The following is a 19,087-nucleotide window of genomic DNA, read 5'->3' on the forward strand; positions in this document are numbered from 1 at the left end:
TTAAAATTATTCCTTACAAAAATAAATTACCCAATTTAAGTATAGGAGTATAATTATCTTATTTTACAAAGATGAAACCAAACTTGTAACTTATTTACTTTTGATTGGAAACTCACTAGAAAAAAGGAATCACATTTGTAATGTAAAATTTATAACTATTAAGATTATGTTTGGTAAGAGATTTCAATTAATTTTTAACTTTTTATTGATTAAAAAATTTGTTTGATTATTCGATAAACAAATATTTTTAATAACTTTACTGTAACTTGCATTTTTTAAACGTTACTTGAAGTAGCATTTTTTTAAAATGATAGCTTTTAAATTTTAACTTTTTAATATTTTTCCTTTTTTAACCTTAATTATTTATCGAATTGTTTGATTATTCTTTTTAAATAAATCATGATTTTATTATTTTTTATGTCGTTTTTTACTAAACATAGTCTAAAGTTAAACCAGCTGAAAAACTAGTTAAAAGTTAAAAAAAATTAACGGAAAGTCACAAGCTAAAAACTAATTTATTAAATTATATATGTTCGATAAAACTATTTAAATAAATATATTAAAGATAAAAATAAATAAAAAAATATAAAAAGTGAGAAGTTAATATTTTTAAAAACCTATTTCAACTAACATTTAAAAATTATTAAAAATTACTAAAAAAAACTCATTTATTAAACAGTTAAACAAACTTTTTATCTCATAAAAAACTAAAAACTTATTAAAAATATCAAACATAACCTAACTTTTAAAAATCACATATCACAACTGAAATGTGAATCACATCAATTTGAAATGAAAAATGCAATATATAAATAGTTTTCATTCAGTTTTTTCCATCACATTTAGGTCATTCAATTTTTATCACGTTTAGAACTTTCGAAGTATAGCTTTTTCTTTATTTTGGTCTATAAAATACTATATATTAATTTAATCCGAAGACAGTTGCGTGGGGTTACACCTGGGCTCAAATTAAAAGTAACCTGGACTGGCTGAATGGTTAAAACTGAGACTTGAGTCAGGTTGGTCTAAAGGAGTAAACTGTTTGGAGCTAAAAGCAAAAGTTGAAAGCAGCAAGCACTAACCAAAAGTTGTTATCAAAGAAAGAAACAGCAGGATGAATTTGGGCATCAAGTATTCACTGTCGAGTGTGAACGCTGCAAGGTAAGGTCGCACTCAAACATTTACGTGTGATAACAAAACGAACAAGATTGGTCAAATTAAGAGTGTGGAAACATAAGAAATACATATAAAATGGTTTATAATTACATGTATATTTGGTTTGTAGCCAAATATTTTAATAATATAAAATATGAAATCTGAAATCAAACACATACTTAGTTTAATTCAATTAATTTTGGATCATAAATATTTAAAATTCTTCTCTATCATATTAAAATTAATACTAAATTGGAAATCAATGAAACACACCTCCCCCCACATATCCACTGAACCGAAAGGGTAGTTTATAAAAACAAGAATGGGACGTGAAAGCTTGAGAAGAAGTAAAGGGTTGATTTTGTAAGTAAACAGTGACTTGGTCACGGTCATGTGTGGTGGGCTGTCGCCATTCACTACCACACGCTCTTTTATTTTACTTTTCCCGAGCCGTGTGATGTCTGGTCCCACCTTTGTCCCCTTGTCGTTTGGAATGCATGAATGTTGGTCCCATTCTTTTTTGGTTTTTATCTCTTATCACGCCTTCGCTCGCGCTATGCTCAGAATTTAGTTTACCTAATTCGCTCTATATTTTTTTTTACTAGTAAAATATTAGTACGTCTTAAGTCTTAGTAGTACCTTATAGACTTTGACCTTTTGTTATCTCCTCATGAGTCATCCCAACTACTTCAACAGCCTTCAAATCAATGGCTTACTAGATGGTTAAGATAAATTAAGAAAATAAAATAGCAAGTTTTATTATATTCTATTTTAAATTATTATTTATTAGTTCAAAAGTTAGGAATAGTAAAACAGTGACCATTAGTGACACGGTTTTCTGTCTCAAAATAATAAGTGTTATTCTATCTCATTTTATACATATTAAAAAAAAGAATAATAGTTTTACAAAAATTGATATTAATATTATATCATAAAACTAAAATATCACTTATTTGAGATATTAATAAAAAAATTAATATTACATTAAAAAAATTTAAATGTAATACTTGTTTTGAGACAATTTTTAAAAATGCAGGAAATAATATTTATTGTTTTTAATATTTATTTATTGCTATTATTAATTGTCCCCTTATAATCACACAAGTGGTTCTCTCTCTATATGACCTTGAGTCAACCTTATGTTTCGCTTCTTTTTTTTTATTTTATAAAATAAGTCAAACTGAATTTTTTATCAAACAAAATAGATTTGGTTGATTTTGTGAGTTTTAAAAATTTATTTGGCCTAACAAACTATCTAAAACGTGTGTGGTAAACTTGTTTATTTGAAAATCATAATCATTATATTTTTTTCAGTCATTAGAATTATAGTTTTAAAGGTACATGTAATTGTAATTACCTCTTGCTTTTGAACCTTAAGATTTGTTTTGTTCTTAACGAGTCCTTTAGACATAATTTACATTAACTTTTTTCTACCAAAAAAAGTACATATAAGATCCATCAAATTTGGTGAATTCTAATAAATTTTAGCTAATTATAGAAAGAATGTTAAAAAATAAATGTTACAGAGAGTATCATTGACACTTTTTACGACTGAAAAAGATAATTTTAATTGATTTGGTTGAAAACCTGATTTACATTTTGTTTTCTAGGTGCATCAACGACTACTTATAATGTTTTTTTAACATTAATTACAACTTACAAGCATCATCCGTTTTATGGGTGCATAAACTTATTTCAAAAACTACTTATATGGAGGTTATCAGGGGTATGTAAAAAAATCAGTTTGGATTGAACGTAATCAAACCTAAATTAATTTGGTTTTTTCTTTAACTAGTTCAAGAAAAAAAATTATTATTTTATAAAACTAATATGATTAATCGAATTATTTCTATAAAATTAATTCGATTAATATATGTTTTTTATTTAAAAAATTAATTTAAAAATTAGTTTAAAATTATCGTGTAAGATAAAAAAATTTATCCCAAAATAATTATCATTTTAGTTTTTAATGTAATATTAATTATCTTTATAATATTAATGATGAACAATAAAATATATAAATAAATTAATGATTATATAAGGTTAATTTTATAAAATTATTATTCTTATTATTTTCTTTTGTTAGTATAAAACAGCCTAAAACACCATTATTTTAAAATAGATTTTTTTAAAGAAACCATGTCTGCAGATGCCTTTAGCATTTGAAAATTAACCGTCTGAAACTACTATTTTATTTGTTGATCATTTTTAATATTGAGCCGATCCATTTAGACTGGGCCAGCATCCTGAATTAGCTGTTAGCCAATGGTAAATAACTATCCTCAATAGCAAATATTTTTAGCACCAACTATGTGAATTTACAAAAGTAAAATCAGCTTTAACATGCATAAATATCAGACAAATAAGCAACTTTTTAGTACATAACTTTAATAAATGAAAAAGAAAATGTTCAATGTAGCATGTGGTTTGCGTTGCGTTGAGTTGTGGTTGTGGCCTTTCCTCCTAAGTCCTAATCCCACATTATGTGTGTAGTGTATTTCGCGATATGGTACGAGGATGAGAAATTGGGAAGTGACGATAAATGTACTGTGTAGTGTCCAATTACAATTCAGCAATTGTGCTTGATTAGAACGAGCCAGAGTGTAGAGTGTAGACAAAGAAAAAGACGAGAGAGAATCTAGAAGAAGAAGAAGGAGAAAGTATAGGAATAATAAAAGTACAATCAAGTTAAAGCAAAAACATCAATGGACGAACCGCACAAACCAGACCAGACATGTGGGCCCACACTGCCTAATACCCTTTCCTTTCCCCTTTCTCTCTCCGACACTCTCGCTCTCTCATTTCCATCAACATTCCCACCTAACCGTCCCGTTTATCATACTCTTCTTCTTCCCTCAAAACTATTCAATTCCCTTCAAATTCTTCCACCACCCCTTTTCCTTATTCTTCCTCAATTCTCCCAAAAATCATATTTTTACCGTTCTGATTGGTTTTTCAGCTTGTGGGTCGATGTCAACTGTGTCGAAAGATGACAACTTGGTGCTGTCTTCGGAGGACTCTTCGTGCCCAGAAGAGTCTGAGCTTGAATTGGGTCTTGGCTTGAGCCTCTCTTCTGGCCCTTCATCAAAGTCTCATCACCACCATGTTCATGCTCCTACAACTCTTTATGCTAGAATTTACACTGCTAAGGATTTTCCTTCTTCCGCAGCAGCAGCATCATCATCACCTTCCTCTTCTTCCTCTTCGTCTCCCAACATCACTGCCGGCACCAAGAGAGCTGCTGCTGATTCTCTTGTTGCCAATAACCGTCCCGGGTACATATAATTTTTTTCTTATCTTAATTAACTTTCTTTTTTTTACCTATGTGGCTATGTTGTCTTGCTTTGAAATTGAATAGGTTTCCTTAGATACTGTTAGTGCAATCGTTTTATGATTCGATCTTGTTGAATTTTCATCTGATGTGGAAATATGTATATTGGGCTCTGTGCTGCTGTCTAAAATTCGTCCCTTTTAATTTGTGAATTTGTGAATCACATGGTGTTACTTAGCCGGAGGAATTCAATGTGCTAGACTGAGTTTGGAAAGTTCAAGGACTACTAAACGAGTTAATTAAGGAGTTAATAGAATAGAACCCAACTTGATGTTGTTTAACCCTGTTTGTTTTATTTTTCTAATATTAGTATCTTATTATGAGGTTACCTTTTAAAACAATTTTGCCCTTTGAGAATTCGATTTGTATTGCCACAATCCGTAGGGGGGTTTGGTAATAGCAACGGTGAAGAGGAATGGTAGATGTATTTACAAGTGACTGGGTTTATGATGATCAAGATTCACTTGGTTGCATACATGTGGGAGAACTATATCATCAATTCTCAACGTTGGAGTCTTTCATTCTTGTGACTCTGAAGAGAAAGAGTGCTACGATCTTCCTTGAACGTAACAGAAACTAAACATATTAACTTTTTATATCGAATTCCATTGATGAATATACAATCTAATCTAATGCATGCTTAAGAGGTTCCTGAGTTTCCTTATAGTTAGATCTGGCAACTTTAAAAGAATAAGTAAAGTTATAATCAGGATCAGAATTAGAATCAGCAGTGGAAGATGAAAGGGGGCTAAAATTATATTTTATTAGAGGATGTTTTTAACATCATGAAAATTGAATGTGTTAAAAAATTGGGGCGGGGAGGATTTTGTATGATCTGCTGCCCCGAACTGCAGTGCATAGTTCAGCTTGTGTAAAAAACTATGTCCTAACTGCAATACATAGTTCAGCTCGTGTAAAAAACTATGGTATGTTTTGTCTGTTCTGTGGGTCATGTCAATATCTTAATAGATTTGTTGGACAAAAATAAAGCAGCTAGCTGGATCTTATTATGGAGTTGGAATTACCCATAGTGTGTGAAAGTATACAAAACTATCAATTGGCATCGGTAGATTGAGTTGTAGAATGATTTTTTTGCTTTTAAATTGTCACCTTCTTTTACTATTTCTAAAAGAATTGGTTTGCATTTAACTATTTCTCAACATGTGGTTTGCCATCCAAACAAGTAGTCTATGGTGTTGCTGTCCCTTTCCTGAAACAAAGCAAATCAAATAATTGCCAAATTTTTTTTATCTCGTTTCTTCACTGATGGGGTTGTAATTTCTGTTGTGATTAAATTTACCAAACAGTCAAGTAGTTGGATGGCCTCCACTTCGAACATATAGAGTGAATAGCTTCAATAGCCATGCAAAATCAACTGAAGTATTCAACTCTGTGGCTGAGAAGAGTAAGATAAATAATACTGTGGTCAGGAAGACTAATGACAATGACAATGATAATAACATAAATGCCAAAGAAAAAAGACACCTCAGGAGTTCCCTGTTCGTCAAGGTAAATATGGACGGGATACCAATTGGAAGGAAGGTTGATTTGAGTGCCCATAGTTCCTATGAAACCTTAGCACAAACATTGGAGGATATGTTTAATGAATCAACTACAGTCACCACTTGCAAAGGTGAGTTTCCTTGTTGGTCTTTATACTCATAATAAAGAGAATGCATCTCCTTCAGGGAATTCTGACATGTTTCATGATCACTGAGATTTTATCTGCTTGGTGAATATTTTGTGGACTTTGTATCATTTCTTTTGTGTGTCTACTTTAAATATGGCTTAACAGTACCTTAATGCTTCCTCTCTTCTCAACTTTGTAAATTCTAGGCATATCTTGTGAATAACTCAAAATTGTTTATTCTTAAATTTGGTGAAAAATTAAAAACTGAGAAGCATGTGTGGAATAATTTATGCAAGTTGTATTGTAAATTTGTAATGATTGGGGTTTAAACTTCTATTCTCCCTTTCTCATCTTCCCCTTGTCATGTTAAGAATAGATTTTTCTTTGTACTCCTTTTCTTCAGGCATATCTATTATGGTTCTGTAACCTATGAGCTTTCAAAATATAACAAAACTTTAAAGATAAGAAACCACCAAGCAACAGCCTATTTAAGATTCTCATTGACTGCAGTTTGCAAGAATGATTTTAGGAGTTTTTTTATGAAGATACTATTTTTTACTTCTTTCCAAACACAGCGACATTGGACAAAGTGTAAACAAACATACCACAACTTGATGCTATGTTTTCATCATTAAAATAATTCCTGCATGTCATTTTTTCTACTTCTCTCTTTAGTATTTTGTTTTGAGATGGATTATACCATTTAATTTTGTGCTTTCGATGTGTTCTATTCTTTCCCACAATGGTGTTGACATCATTGTCTATAGGATCAAATGGTGAGGATTATGGCATTATTATCGGAGGAGAAAGACATTCAAAATTGTTGGATGGATCTTCCAAGTTTGTGCTCACTTATGAAGACAAGGAAGGAGATTGGATGCTTGTTGGGGATGTTCCCTGGGGGTAAGTAATTGGTCCACAAACAATAATTTTATTTTAGCATCAAATATGCAACGTTATAACTGATACTGCAGTACAAAAATAATTGTCTTGTAAATTAATTGTCAAATAGTACACATAATGTTTTCGTCAGGCAATTATGAGATTGGTAAAAGTATTTGGTGCTATACTCTATCCTATTAAGAGTTGAATAAAGTCATAAACTTAATATGTTAGATAGGCTCATGTCTTTTTTCTTGAACAAGGAAAATATTTCATATTTGTAGTTCCATTTTTTAGCTTTCCTTTGTATGATTTAACACTGGTTACGAGGATATTTGTTTCTCAGCTTTGATATTCATCTATCTTGCTCTTTCAAATTGCAATCAGGATGTTCCTTAGCTCGGTGAGGAGGCTAAGAATCATGAGGACATCTGAGGCTAATGGACTTGGTAAGCAAATGCTTTACTTTTTCCAAACGCAACTTACCCTATGTTTTTCTTTTGCTAATGAATACTTGTTTGCAGCACCAAGATTGGAAGAAAACATCAAACAGAGATGCAAGCCCATATAGATACTGTTTTCATGGCTAAGGACACGAAGAACCTGTCAAATAGATGAAGAGAAAAAACAGAACAGAAAAGTAAAGGAATATTGCAAGTATATGAAGTTTTGAGATTTGAATGATAAAATCTCGCACTTTTGTTTAATTAATTCAGTTTGTTTGTTTGTTTAATTTGGTATATTTGTCGCTGCCTCTCTATTCATCTCACTTGGAGGGTGCAGGCATCATAGATTTTCATGCAATACTACTAATCATACAAGTCAGCCTGCTTGTTAGTGTTGTAAATGTGGGATGTTTGCTAACTATCTCAGCTATAAAGTATTGTTTGAACTTTATTTCCCTGCTACAGTAATTCAAATTTCCTTTGAATGAATACCTATTTTAAAAAATGACTAGTCTGGTTATATTGATTATTGGTACCACAATTTTAAAATTGAAAATTGTGAGAAGAATAATGCTTTTAGTGCAAGCCCGCACCCAAGTGATCCATGGTTATAGCTTTTAGACAAAGCTAAAATGTGTGCAAGATCTGTTTTGTCGTCAATCTTGTGGTCAAGAACTTGAAGCACAAGCAATCTCTTTGGGCTTAAAAAGAATAATTGCGGGAATTTTGATCTAAAGTCATCACTTCCGTGTATTTGTGGCACTCATTTTGATGCAGATAGCGTTTGATTTAGACAAAGCACAGACGATTCGTAAATAAGAATTCCATTGACTTTAAGGAATGAAAAAGTACTTTATGTACATACATAACCCGTACACATGCCAAAAAATGATATAAAAATATATATCAGTGCTATTCAAATGATAGTAGGTACAATTGCTTTATTTGGTTCTGACTTAAATATATGCTTCATCACCAAAACCACAATACCTAGAAAATTCCTTCCATAAGTTAATCCATCTTGATATACATATTTTAACAACAAATGTGAACCAATGAATTGATTACAAAATTACAAGAAATTAACAAAACTACAGTTCTAAGTACAATGAAAAATTCTGGCCTGGGAAAACTTCAATTTTGGTTCCTACAGAAGGCCACTAACTGGTGATGAACTAATAGCTGGCATCTCCTTGTTAGCTGAAAATGTCTCACTGCTCCTACCACTCTTTCTCCGAGGCTTTGCCTCACCAAGCATCATTATAACATCCCTCATGGAGGGTCTGTCCTTGGGGAACTTGGCAGTGCAAAGAAGTGCCATTCTGAGAACTAAAAGCATCTATTCTTGAACATGCTTGCGGTTTCCTACACTGGGGTCTAATGCTTCTTCCGGAGATTTGTTGTCTATCTTCCTTCTAATCCACCCTACTATGTCTATAGATTCTCCAAACTCAGGATCTAATGACCGCTTTCCGGTGAGAAGCTCCAACAGAACCACTCCATAACTGTAAATGTCAATCTTTTCATCCACTTTCAAGGAGTATCCGTATTCTGCCAAGCAACAAAGTACTGAAAATGGTTAGAAATTTAAATCTTGCACATTAAGCAGGAAGAAACATCTCTTCACAGATATGAATATAGACAGTCTTCTCTTGTATCTTAATCTGCTGATCGAAAATTATGATTTTTGAGCCTTTAAGTTTAACTAACCAACTCACTCTAAGTATTCAGAAAAGTGAAAAACATATTAGTAATGACATTAACCTGCAAAAGTAGGTATGAACTAGTAACTCACCTGGGGCAATATATCCATAGGATCCAGCAATCATGGAGACTGTTTCATTCTTCCAGAGCATCATCTTGGCCAATCCAAAATCTGCTATCCTTGCCTCAAGATTTGCATCAAGCGGTATATTATTTGACTTGATGTCTTGATGGATAACAGGTGGATGACAGTCATGATGAAGATAAGCAAGTCCTTGTGCTATTCCTAGAGCTATGTTATATCGGGAAACCCAGTCTACAAGCAATCTCCCAGCTTGTTTACCATGCAGGGCATCTCCAAGGTTTCCATTGTGCATAAATTCATAAACTATCATCACATCAGCGTCATTGTAAAGAAAGCCTAGTAGTCTAACAATGTTCCTATGCCTTAGCCTCCTTAAAAGATTCACCTCTCCAACAAGGTCATCACTGCTTCCTACTTCAATATCAGATCCTGATCTCCTCAACTTTTTGACTGCCACAATTGTACTTGATTGTGGTATCTCAGCCTTGTAAACAACCCCAGTTGCTCCCATGCCAATCATATTTGTATCCTTGATGCAAGATAAAATGTCACTACTTGTAAAATCAAGCCTCTGGAAGGCCATCAATCTCCAAGGCAACACCTTCCTACCCTTATAAAATCTTTCTGGGAAGCACAATCCATCAGTGTACCGCATCATGTATAAAGATCTTGCTACCAAAGTTGCAACCCCAATGGCTAGTATTGATGATACTCCAATGATCCATCCTACAAGAATGTGCTTTGCAGGTAAGCTCCCATGCCTTAATGGATATGCTGAGGTTTGGCCACATGGAGGGAGAACACCACCACATAAGCCAGCATTTCCCACAAGATCATTTGGGTTTATTGTTCTTAGCATGCCATTTTCTGGGACATGACCTTCTAGCTTGTTGTGTGAGACATTGAATGTTTCTAGAGCTGGAGACATACCAAAGCTTTCGGGCATATGACCACTCAGAGTGTTGTTGGCAAGATCAAGAATGGCCCATGTAGGCATGCTTGCTAATTCTTTTGGGATTCCACCAGTCAATTGGTTATTCTGTAGGTTCAAGTTTACCAATTTCTGACATGATGCAATGCTAGATGGAATGATTCCGGAGAATCGATTTGATGAGAGATCAAGGACACCAAGTGAGGGACAATCCTGGAATTGGTCAGGGATTTCACCTCTCAAGCTGTTGTTGGAGACAATTAAAGTTTGCAGATTTGGAATGGAAATAATGGTTGAAGGAAGAGAAGAGTGGAGGTTGTTTCTGGAAAAATCAATGAAAGAAAGGGATGTAGAAGAACCAATGTCATCAGGAATTCCACCAGTGAGACTATTGTTAGCCAATTCTAACCTCTGAAGCTTCCCAAGCTTACCAAGACCCACAGGAATTGTTCCATTAAGAAAATTGTTCTGAATTCGAAAACGAACAAGTGAAGGACATGTTGATAGGCTTGCCGGAATTGGACCCAAGAAAGCATTATTGAAAAGTATGAGCTTGGTGAGATTGCCCTTGGTGCAAAGAGTTTCTGGAATCTCACCAGAGAGTAAGTTGGATGATACATCCAACCACTGCAATGGTGAATTCTTGCCAAGGTTTCTAGGCAATGGCCCTGACAAGGAATTGTTCCATAGCTCAAGCACCTCTAGTTGAGGCAAGTCCCCAAGGCCAGAAGGCACAGGACCTGATAACCGGTTCCGCATGAAGTTCAGAAGCTGTAAATTCTTCAGCTGACTTATTTCAGCTGGAATCTTTCCTGATAACATGTTGTCTGAGAGATCCAGCTGCACCAATGAAGTCAAGTTGCCAATTTCTGATGGAATCTTGCCTTCAAATTTGTTTTTGTACAAGAAAACTGTATTCAACATTTTGAGCTTTCCCAACTCAGCTGGAATTTCACCACCTAGATTGCCTTCTGCTATATCAAGATACTTCAGCTTGGTGAGATTTCCAAAGTCTGCTGGAATCCCTCCTTCAAATTTATTGTATCCAATGATCATGCATTCCAGTGATGAAAGCTTCCCCAGCTCTCCGGGGATTTCCCCAGTGAGATTATTCCCAGATAAACCAAGGAACTTCAACTTGTGCAATTTACTGAAGGATTTTGGAATTGACCCTTCAAAGAAGCTGCCTCTGAGATCCAAAGTCTCCAAGGAAGAGAAATTTCCAAAATCCTCAGGAAGAAAGCCAGAGAAATTGTTGCTGGATGCATTTAAGGTCATTAGTCTCCAGTGAAGAAATTCTGGCTCACATCAAAACTCTTCAGTGTGGTGAGATTGCCTATGGGTGACAATGATGAGGAAAATTCATTGCAACACAAGTTGAGAGAAATGAGACTCTTTAGCCTTTGTATCTCATTGGATACAATGCCACTCAGATTCACGCGGGAGAGATCAAGCTTCTCTACGGCTCCACCTGAGTTGCACCGGATACCCGTCCAATTACAATGAGCTGCATCCTTCCCTTCTGATTTTTCCACCAATTTCCAATCATGCAGGCTATTCAGTGGATCAATGAGGCCTTCTTTTATAGAAAATAAAGCAGATGCTTCATAATTTGCTGCATCTGCAAAGCCATAAGAGAAACAGCAAATGCAACAGAAGTATAAGAAAAACTGAGTTTTCATCTGCATCTTTCTTATTGTTCTTATTTTGTTTGATCAATGTCTCAGTTGTGCACCATTTGCATGCACTCTCTACTGGAGTAGAAGGGTGATCCTGTGGGGGGTGGACAGAACACTGACAGAGAGTGACATCTCAAGTTTGTGAGGAAAGGACAAAGGAGGATGATTAAGTAGTTGATTCGATATATAATAGTGGAGGCTAATAATAAACCATTGATTAGATGTGGTCACTTTTAAGGGCTTTTCAGGTTAGTGGATTGGTATTTCAAAGCAGAGTAATGTTCATGCAAGGACAGTGAAGCTTTGGAATTATTTGAAGTTCCTCCGACATAAAACATGGGAGAGAATGTGGCCCTTCTTACTGGTTTAGTTTCTAATTCTTCCTTTATGTGTAGTCATCTGATCATTGTCAACGTGAAGGAGGAATAATGATGCAGTTAATGTATTTTTTATGCATAAAAAAACATCGTATCAACCCTATTTGTTTATTATGATTCCCTTTTACGGAAATTACATTCTTGCTTAAAAGATTGTGAAATGTGAATAAAGGAATGAACGAATTTAGATCTTCTGCATTTAATGGACAGATCAGGGTGAAGTATTTATTTAGTTTCTCTTTTATTAAGTTTTTGTCTAGCTTCTCTAGGTAGGTAATAAATAAATGTATATACAACAAATATTTCACTTCATCTGAGTTTCATTTCCAATCAAAAACTAAGTACTACGATTTTCATCAGTCCTCAAAAATTTATATCAATTTGGAAAATTATGACTGAGATTCAATCAGCCACCTGAAATGAGAAGATAATTAGGAAGTTACAAAAAAATAGAACTCCTGAAGTACATAGATTAGGTAACTTTATAACCTCGTTTGATCTTTTACGATAACAGCTTTCAGAACCTTGGGGTTGTTAATAAACAGTATCTAGCAGAAAGCATCTTGCCTTGCCAGTACATTTAATAAAGAAATTCATTAAGCTACTTTAAGTTTGTTCCATGATTGTAAAAGTTGAATTTCCAGAGGATTTAAGGGGTAACTTCCAACCATGACAAAGATTCAGAAATGATGAATAAATGTCCCAACTAACATACGGCTAAAGTTAGGATCCACCAGAACATTGGTGTACTCATTTATTTTTTCTTCAAAATCCAAACCAAAACCTGAAAACCATGTGATAATGGGAATCTTTTAAGAAAAAAAGAGTGAAGAAACTCTGTACCCCTCTCCCCCACTTATTATGTAATCCATTAGGAAGAGGAAGGGAGGAAGAAAAGAAGAGACATAAGAGAGAAAAAGGGAAAATATAAAAAAGGAAATGTAAGAACCATTATCCATTGCCCATTTCATGGTTTTAGCCTCATAGATGTTAATTATTGGTTATGATTTAGAGAAGGGAATCTTTCCATGTTACAGGGAGAAGGAAACATGAAAATAAGACAAACTATATAAAATTAAAAAGGCTACAAAAATGATTGAGGTATTCTTAAAAGTTAAAACTAGAGCATCAGTTACTATGATAACTAGAGTGACACACACTCAATTTATCGTTTATGGCATACTAGAAGCAAATGCAAACAAATCAGCCCCCAAGCAATGTATCAAAAAAATTCCTAGTTCTACTACAATTTGATAATGCGTTAATGCAACACCAAAAGTCCTCAAATGAATCTGAGAATTATTTATGTTAATGTTGAAGGAGATTTTTTTTTCCCAAGACAGTTAAGATGCATGCAAAACTGTAATAGAAGATATTAACTTGATGGCCTTGAGAATAGAGAATAAAGTATTAGAGAAATTAGAAAGCAGAAGGAAATGGGAGCAAAGTGCTAGCTGCACTAAATCAATCATGGTCTGAGCCCACCAACTGCCGCTTCTTTCAGATCAAAATTCTTTCTTTTTTTGTTTTTGTACTTTTATCTCTTCCAATATTCACATGCATGCATGTGGAGTGTTGGATTTAAGAAAGTAATCATATATATCACAGCCCTTTTGTTGTTTTGAAATTGGAACACATTTGGCACCAATTGATGTACCAAAACAGATGGATGCATGCCACGTGAATATAGCAGCTTCCTCGTGAAGTACATTTTTTTCCTTATTATTGGAGAGAGACTAACAGTGAGTGAGGATTTCCAATAATCAATTAGTCATAATTTGAATTATTTGATTGATTTCTTATACCCTTTAGTTTTTTAATCGTGGGAAATGGGAATCCAAGGTGCTAGTTCTACAATGGAGAGGATGTTACATTGAGAACATTGCTTACATGTGTTCGCGTGCCTTTATGCCAAAGAAAACCAGAACCAGCCTTTCACCATTTTAAAAATGAAAAGAAAAACAAAAGCTCATATTTACACATAGCAAAGAGATGCTAGAACGGGATCATGGTGCTCCTAATATATTGCACATGTACATGCTAGCATGTTGCTAGAATAAATTAATAATCCTTTTTGAAAATGATTTTTCCTTTGTGTTTTTGCTCTATTATTTTCATTTCTTTTTCTTTTTCCTTTACACAGAAATGTCACAAGAATTTTGGGTGCTCGCTCATTGAAACTTTGACATGCAAGCCACATGGCATGACATTTAAATCATGCACCTTTCAACTTGTACCCTATATTTTTCATTTTATTTGTATGGACAAAAATATCCTTTTCACCAGGAACCTTTATTTCAGAATGATCATTCTAGAACAGTCCTATTCTGAAAAATAATTTTTATTTTTTACAATAGCTATTCTGAAATAGTTTTAAAGCACTTATTCCTATTCTGGAATAGGGTGATATCTCTTGTTCTCCCTTCCCATTTACCTCCATCACAACCCTACTCACCAAAATCAACAACAACCCCAATCCCCATATTTCATGTCATGAATCCATGCTCCCCTTATTCCCCATAAACTTATGTTATTAAATTAAATATATAAATGTGTTGGTGGAGGCATGCGGTGATGTGATAGTGTTGGTTAAGGGGCAACGGTGTGATGGTGTTGGTGGAGGCGTAGTGGTGCAATGATGTTAGGTGAGGCATGGTGGTGGCGGAAGGAGTTGTTGTTGGTCGATGTAGCTCATCCATGGTGGTAAAGGGAGGTTTTGAGACATAAGCCATTTTGGGGTATTTTTGTCCACACATATAAAATGAAAGGTGCAAAATACAAGTTAGGAGGTGTAGGATTCAAATGCCTTATGAATTGTATACTTCTGCACTTCCAAGTCATATATAGATCAAGATCTCATGAGGGGACTATTCCCACTATCCTAATTTGTCATTCTCACTATCATTTTCAAAAATGGTACAGAATAATCAAACTACTGTTTCCCCCCAACCCTTTCCCCACCTTTTCCCCTCTTCTTCTCACTTTCTCCCCTTCCATTTCACTCTTCTCTTCCCCCCACCATTTCCCCTTCCTTCTTCTTCTTTTCTCACTCCCTCTCTCTAATTCATTCTCCATTTCCCATTCTCCATCTCCAACTCCTTCTCCTTTTCACGCGTTGCAACGTTTAAAGGTAAGCATTTTTTTTGTACATAATGAAAATACGATTCTATTGTGTTTTCGAACCCATAACACAACAAAATCGTATATTTGTTGGGATTTTTTGGTTAAAAAAATATACAAAAAAATATGATTATGTTGTGTTTTAGGTTAAGAAACACAATGAAATTGTACTTCCATTGTATTATTTTTTTCACTTTTTTTTAATTTTTTGAAATAGCGGAAATACGATTCTGTTATGTTCTGGATTCAGAAACACAACAAAATCGTATTTCTTTTGTGTTCATTTTTTAGTTTTGAAATAATTCATAATGAAATTGTACTTCTATTGTGTTGTTTTCAAAACACCACAACATAAATATGATTATATTGTGTTATTTGATGAATAACACAACATAATCCTATATTTGTTGTGTTAATTTTTTTTTTAAATTATTTAATTTATTGTTTAGTTTAATTGTTTAATTAATATTTCATTGTTTTTTTTATCAGATGGCTCGCATGGAGTGTACTGCCTTTGTCTCAGATCCCGAGGCACAATGGCGACATGTGATTGCATCAACACATGATGATGGAGAGTTGGCTTAACGACATCAACCGCAGACAGAAGCACAAGCACAAGCACAACCATAGCCATCGATGATACCTCCTATTGACCATATCATTGGACCCCTATTTGGAGGAGGCCCTATGGACTTGTCTCTACTTCAGTCCTATATGGACCAAGTAGTTGGCTAGGTATAAATCAGTCAGCCCATAGAAGAGTTGAAGTTGGTTAGTCATGGAGGCAATCTTATGGACTACCTTACCCAAGCGATGGTGAAAGGGTACATCAATAGGTCAGGGCTGAAGCCCCTGTATGATGAGCGGTACATGACCGTGAATAAAGGTGTAATCAATGCCTTTATCGAAAGATGACATAATGAGACCTCCTCTTTCCATCTTCCACTTGGAGAGATGAACATCACTCTCGATGATGTGTCATGTATGTAACATCTTCCTATCACTAGTTGTTTCATTGATCACATAGGCATGGGCTACATCAGGGTAGAGATCAGAGGTCTATTGAGGTAACAACTTGGCATTATGATGGACCAGAAGGCATTATTAGATAACAAGGTGGCTTTGAGTTAGTTAGAGAGTTTGTATCACACCTACGTTGCTAGTGAGTCAAATGTCTGAGCTAACAAGGCATATTTTTTGTATTTGCTCGACAATACCATATTTGTTGAGAAGAGCTCGATGCATGTACGTATTTGTTACCTACAATACCTCAGTGGTATGGACCAGTGCCACAAGTACGCTTGGGGGGCAAATGCATTGGCTTATCTTTATGACCAGATGTCATATGCTTTCTCGTATGGCAACAAATAAATGGGAGGTTATATGACTCTACTCATGCTAAAAACAATTTTTTTTGTATTACCTAACACTAAAAATATATTTCATGTTTTATAGGCATGGGTATTTGAGCATTTGTCGACCATTCCTGCTAGCGAGAACGTGTTGGAAAATGACCGCAAGAAGCCATTTGCAGCTAAGTGGTTGGCGTTGAGGGATACCAATAAGGTTGTTGGGACCAATGTGTTAATGGATCAGTTGTAGATGATTGATGTTGTTTGGTCCCCATATGCATCATGTAGAGACCTTAAACCTTTTGAGGACCAGACATTGTACTCTGGCTACATCGTAGTTGGGACATTCATGTGGTCATATCTACCAAAAAGGGTTTTGAGGCAATTTGAGTATGTACAAAGGATTCCTTTGGACCCACCCAAGCGTCCTATTGCATATGAGAAGTATTGTGACACATGGGCCAAGTGGGATTAGGATGTGGTGGCGGTGGCTGAGACTATTCCGTATGAGGCTCCATGGGTCTGCACTCTAGACTACCTACCTGTCTTGGTATTACAAGAATTCACATCCATACATGCTTCTGCCATAGGAAGGAGAATCACCATGTAGTCTTATACATATTCCGCCTCAGCCTTAGCAACAGCTTGGTGGTGGTCAGATGCCAGATTATGTAACGATGTTGTTTACTCTTTTTAGGTAATGCAAACAATATTTTCATCAATTACTTTTATTTTTTAATGAAAAATAATAACTATTTTTATTGATAAATATTTATGTAGGATAGATTCCAGATGAGTTAGTATCCACGTAAAGTTTGTTGGACATGAGAGTTATACCTAAAGGCATAAATAGTCATCAGGTCATACAACAACTTATATTGATGGCACATGAGGGCCTTGCAGTTGGATGTAGCTTTGTTGATGAGCGAAGGTCTTAGAAAGTTAGCAAAGGAGGTGGTAAAGGAGGTGGTCGTAAAGGCACTTGAGGACATTTGTTGCTTTATGTATAGTCTGTTGGATATTTTATATTATTATGTATTCGACTTATGATGTTTTTTGTACAAACTTATTTTTATGTTCTATGAACTTACTTTTAACGGTCTATGTTTTCCTTGTTTTTATGTTTAAATGACACATGCCTAGTAATGTAATAAAGAATAGAATTTTGATTAAATCCAGAAAACAAACAACAATAACAACAAGAACAACCACCACAACTAACATAAATTTCATCAATTAAAAACATGACTAAATAGAGTTATGATCTTCATTAGAGCTTGTTGTCGTCATTAATCAATGCATCAAAGCAATTATCTCTTTGACAGGTCTTGGTTTCCTTGGTTTACACGGTAGGGCAAGGATTTCTTCTAGAGATCGGTCAACCATTGCATACAACTTGATCAGACCTTTAGAACTAAACTATAAATAAATGAAAAATATCTTTCCCACTTGATTTTCGTTTATAAGCTTCATATGGTCGTACTCAACACAACCATCACCTACATATACATTTTTATGGAACGGTAAAAAACCTCAAATAAGCTTCTTCCACCTTGAACGACATCTATAACTGTTTTCCTCAAAGCAGCAAATGATATTTCCTCACTATTTTTTATAAACTTAGGACCATTAGACATTCAAACAATAAATCCTCAGTAGTTAATACCACATCACCATCATAGTACACAACAACAACTACTCCCTCCATCTTTAGACTACTCGTATTTATTATCACCTTATATTGTTCTCTCATGAGTCAATTATAAGCAACGACCAAGATTATACTGACAAAATAGACAATTCAGATTGCATCGTGCTCTACAAAGACACTATTGGCTTATTAGATCGTCATAAATATGGTTGTTAAAACACAATATAAAATATTAAACTTTACTTTAAATTTTTTTTTAAAAAATACAATGAAATCATGATTTTATTGTGTTGATTAACACAACAAAATCACGATTATGTTATAAAGGGGGGCAACCGCATAACGAATGAAAGCACGATCCCGTTATATAATTAGGGGTGGGATCAGGTAACACAATGAAAATATAATTTTATTGTGTTACCTCCACTATACAACGGAGTCGTGTTTCCGTTGTGCAATTGGGGGTTGGATCAATTAACATAAAGGAAATATGATTTCGTTGTGTTACCTCCACTACACAATGAAATTATGTTTTTATCGTGTAATTGTGTGGTGAAAAAAAATGGAAGCACGATTTCGTTGTACACATGTACAACTTACAATAGAGACATACTTTCATTATGCATTTTATTTCAACCCCAATTATACAACGGAAACATGATTTTATTATGTAATTTTTTAGGAAGTAGTTTCAGAATATGATTAAAGTGCGTCCACATGTGAAGTGCCATTAGCAAAACTGCT

At 34.4% G+C, this 19,087-nt stretch overlaps 2 protein-coding genes across 2 annotated transcripts; one reads left to right on the forward strand and one right to left on the reverse strand.

The window, feature by feature from the left end:
* Positions 1-3,843: 3,843 nt before the first annotated feature.
* Positions 3,844-7,895, forward strand: LOC114382411 (auxin-responsive protein IAA11-like). The gene is made up of 5 exons (XM_028341800.1): positions 3,844-4,430; positions 5,794-6,119; positions 6,884-7,019; positions 7,386-7,447; positions 7,523-7,895. The coding sequence occupies exons 1-5, from the start codon at positions 4,126-4,128 to the stop codon at positions 7,567-7,569; spliced, it is 876 nt and encodes a 291-aa protein (XP_028197601.1). The 5' UTR covers positions 3,844-4,125; the 3' UTR covers positions 7,570-7,895.
* Positions 7,896-8,412: 517 nt separating this feature from the next.
* LOC114382410 (MDIS1-interacting receptor like kinase 1-like) lies at positions 8,413-12,108 on the reverse strand. The gene is made up of 2 exons (XM_028341799.1): positions 9,240-12,108; positions 8,413-8,995 (listed from the first exon to the last, which is right to left on the reverse strand). The coding sequence occupies exons 1-2, from the start codon at positions 11,440-11,442 to the stop codon at positions 8,784-8,786; spliced, it is 2,415 nt and encodes an 804-aa protein (XP_028197600.1). The 5' UTR covers positions 11,443-12,108; the 3' UTR covers positions 8,413-8,783.
* Positions 12,109-19,087: the final 6,979 nt, after the last annotated feature.

The sequence above is a fragment of the Glycine soja genome, chromosome 13, assembly GCF_004193775.1.
Source record: "Glycine soja cultivar W05 chromosome 13, ASM419377v2, whole genome shotgun sequence".
NCBI lineage: Eukaryota > Viridiplantae > Streptophyta > Magnoliopsida > Fabales > Fabaceae > Glycine > Glycine soja.

Coding starts and splice junctions, on each gene's coding strand:
- LOC114382411 (XM_028341800.1), top strand. CDS start 4,126: ATGTCAACTGTGTCGAAAGATGACAACTTGGTGCTGTCTTCGGAGGAC. Junction 4,431..5,793: donor GTTGCCAATAACCGTCCCGG/GTACATATAATT, acceptor TTTACCAAACAG/TCAAGTAGTTGGATGGCCTC. Junction 7,020..7,385: donor GTTGGGGATGTTCCCTGGGG/GTAAGTAATTGG, acceptor AATTGCAATCAG/GATGTTCCTTAGCTCGGTGA.
- LOC114382410 (XM_028341799.1), bottom strand. CDS start 11,442: ATGACCTTAAATGCATCCAGCAACAATTTCTCTGGCTTTCTTCCTGAG. Junction 8,996..9,239: donor CTATGGATATATTGCCCCAG/GTGAGTTACTAG, acceptor GTTGCTTGGCAG/AATACGGATACTCCTTGAAA.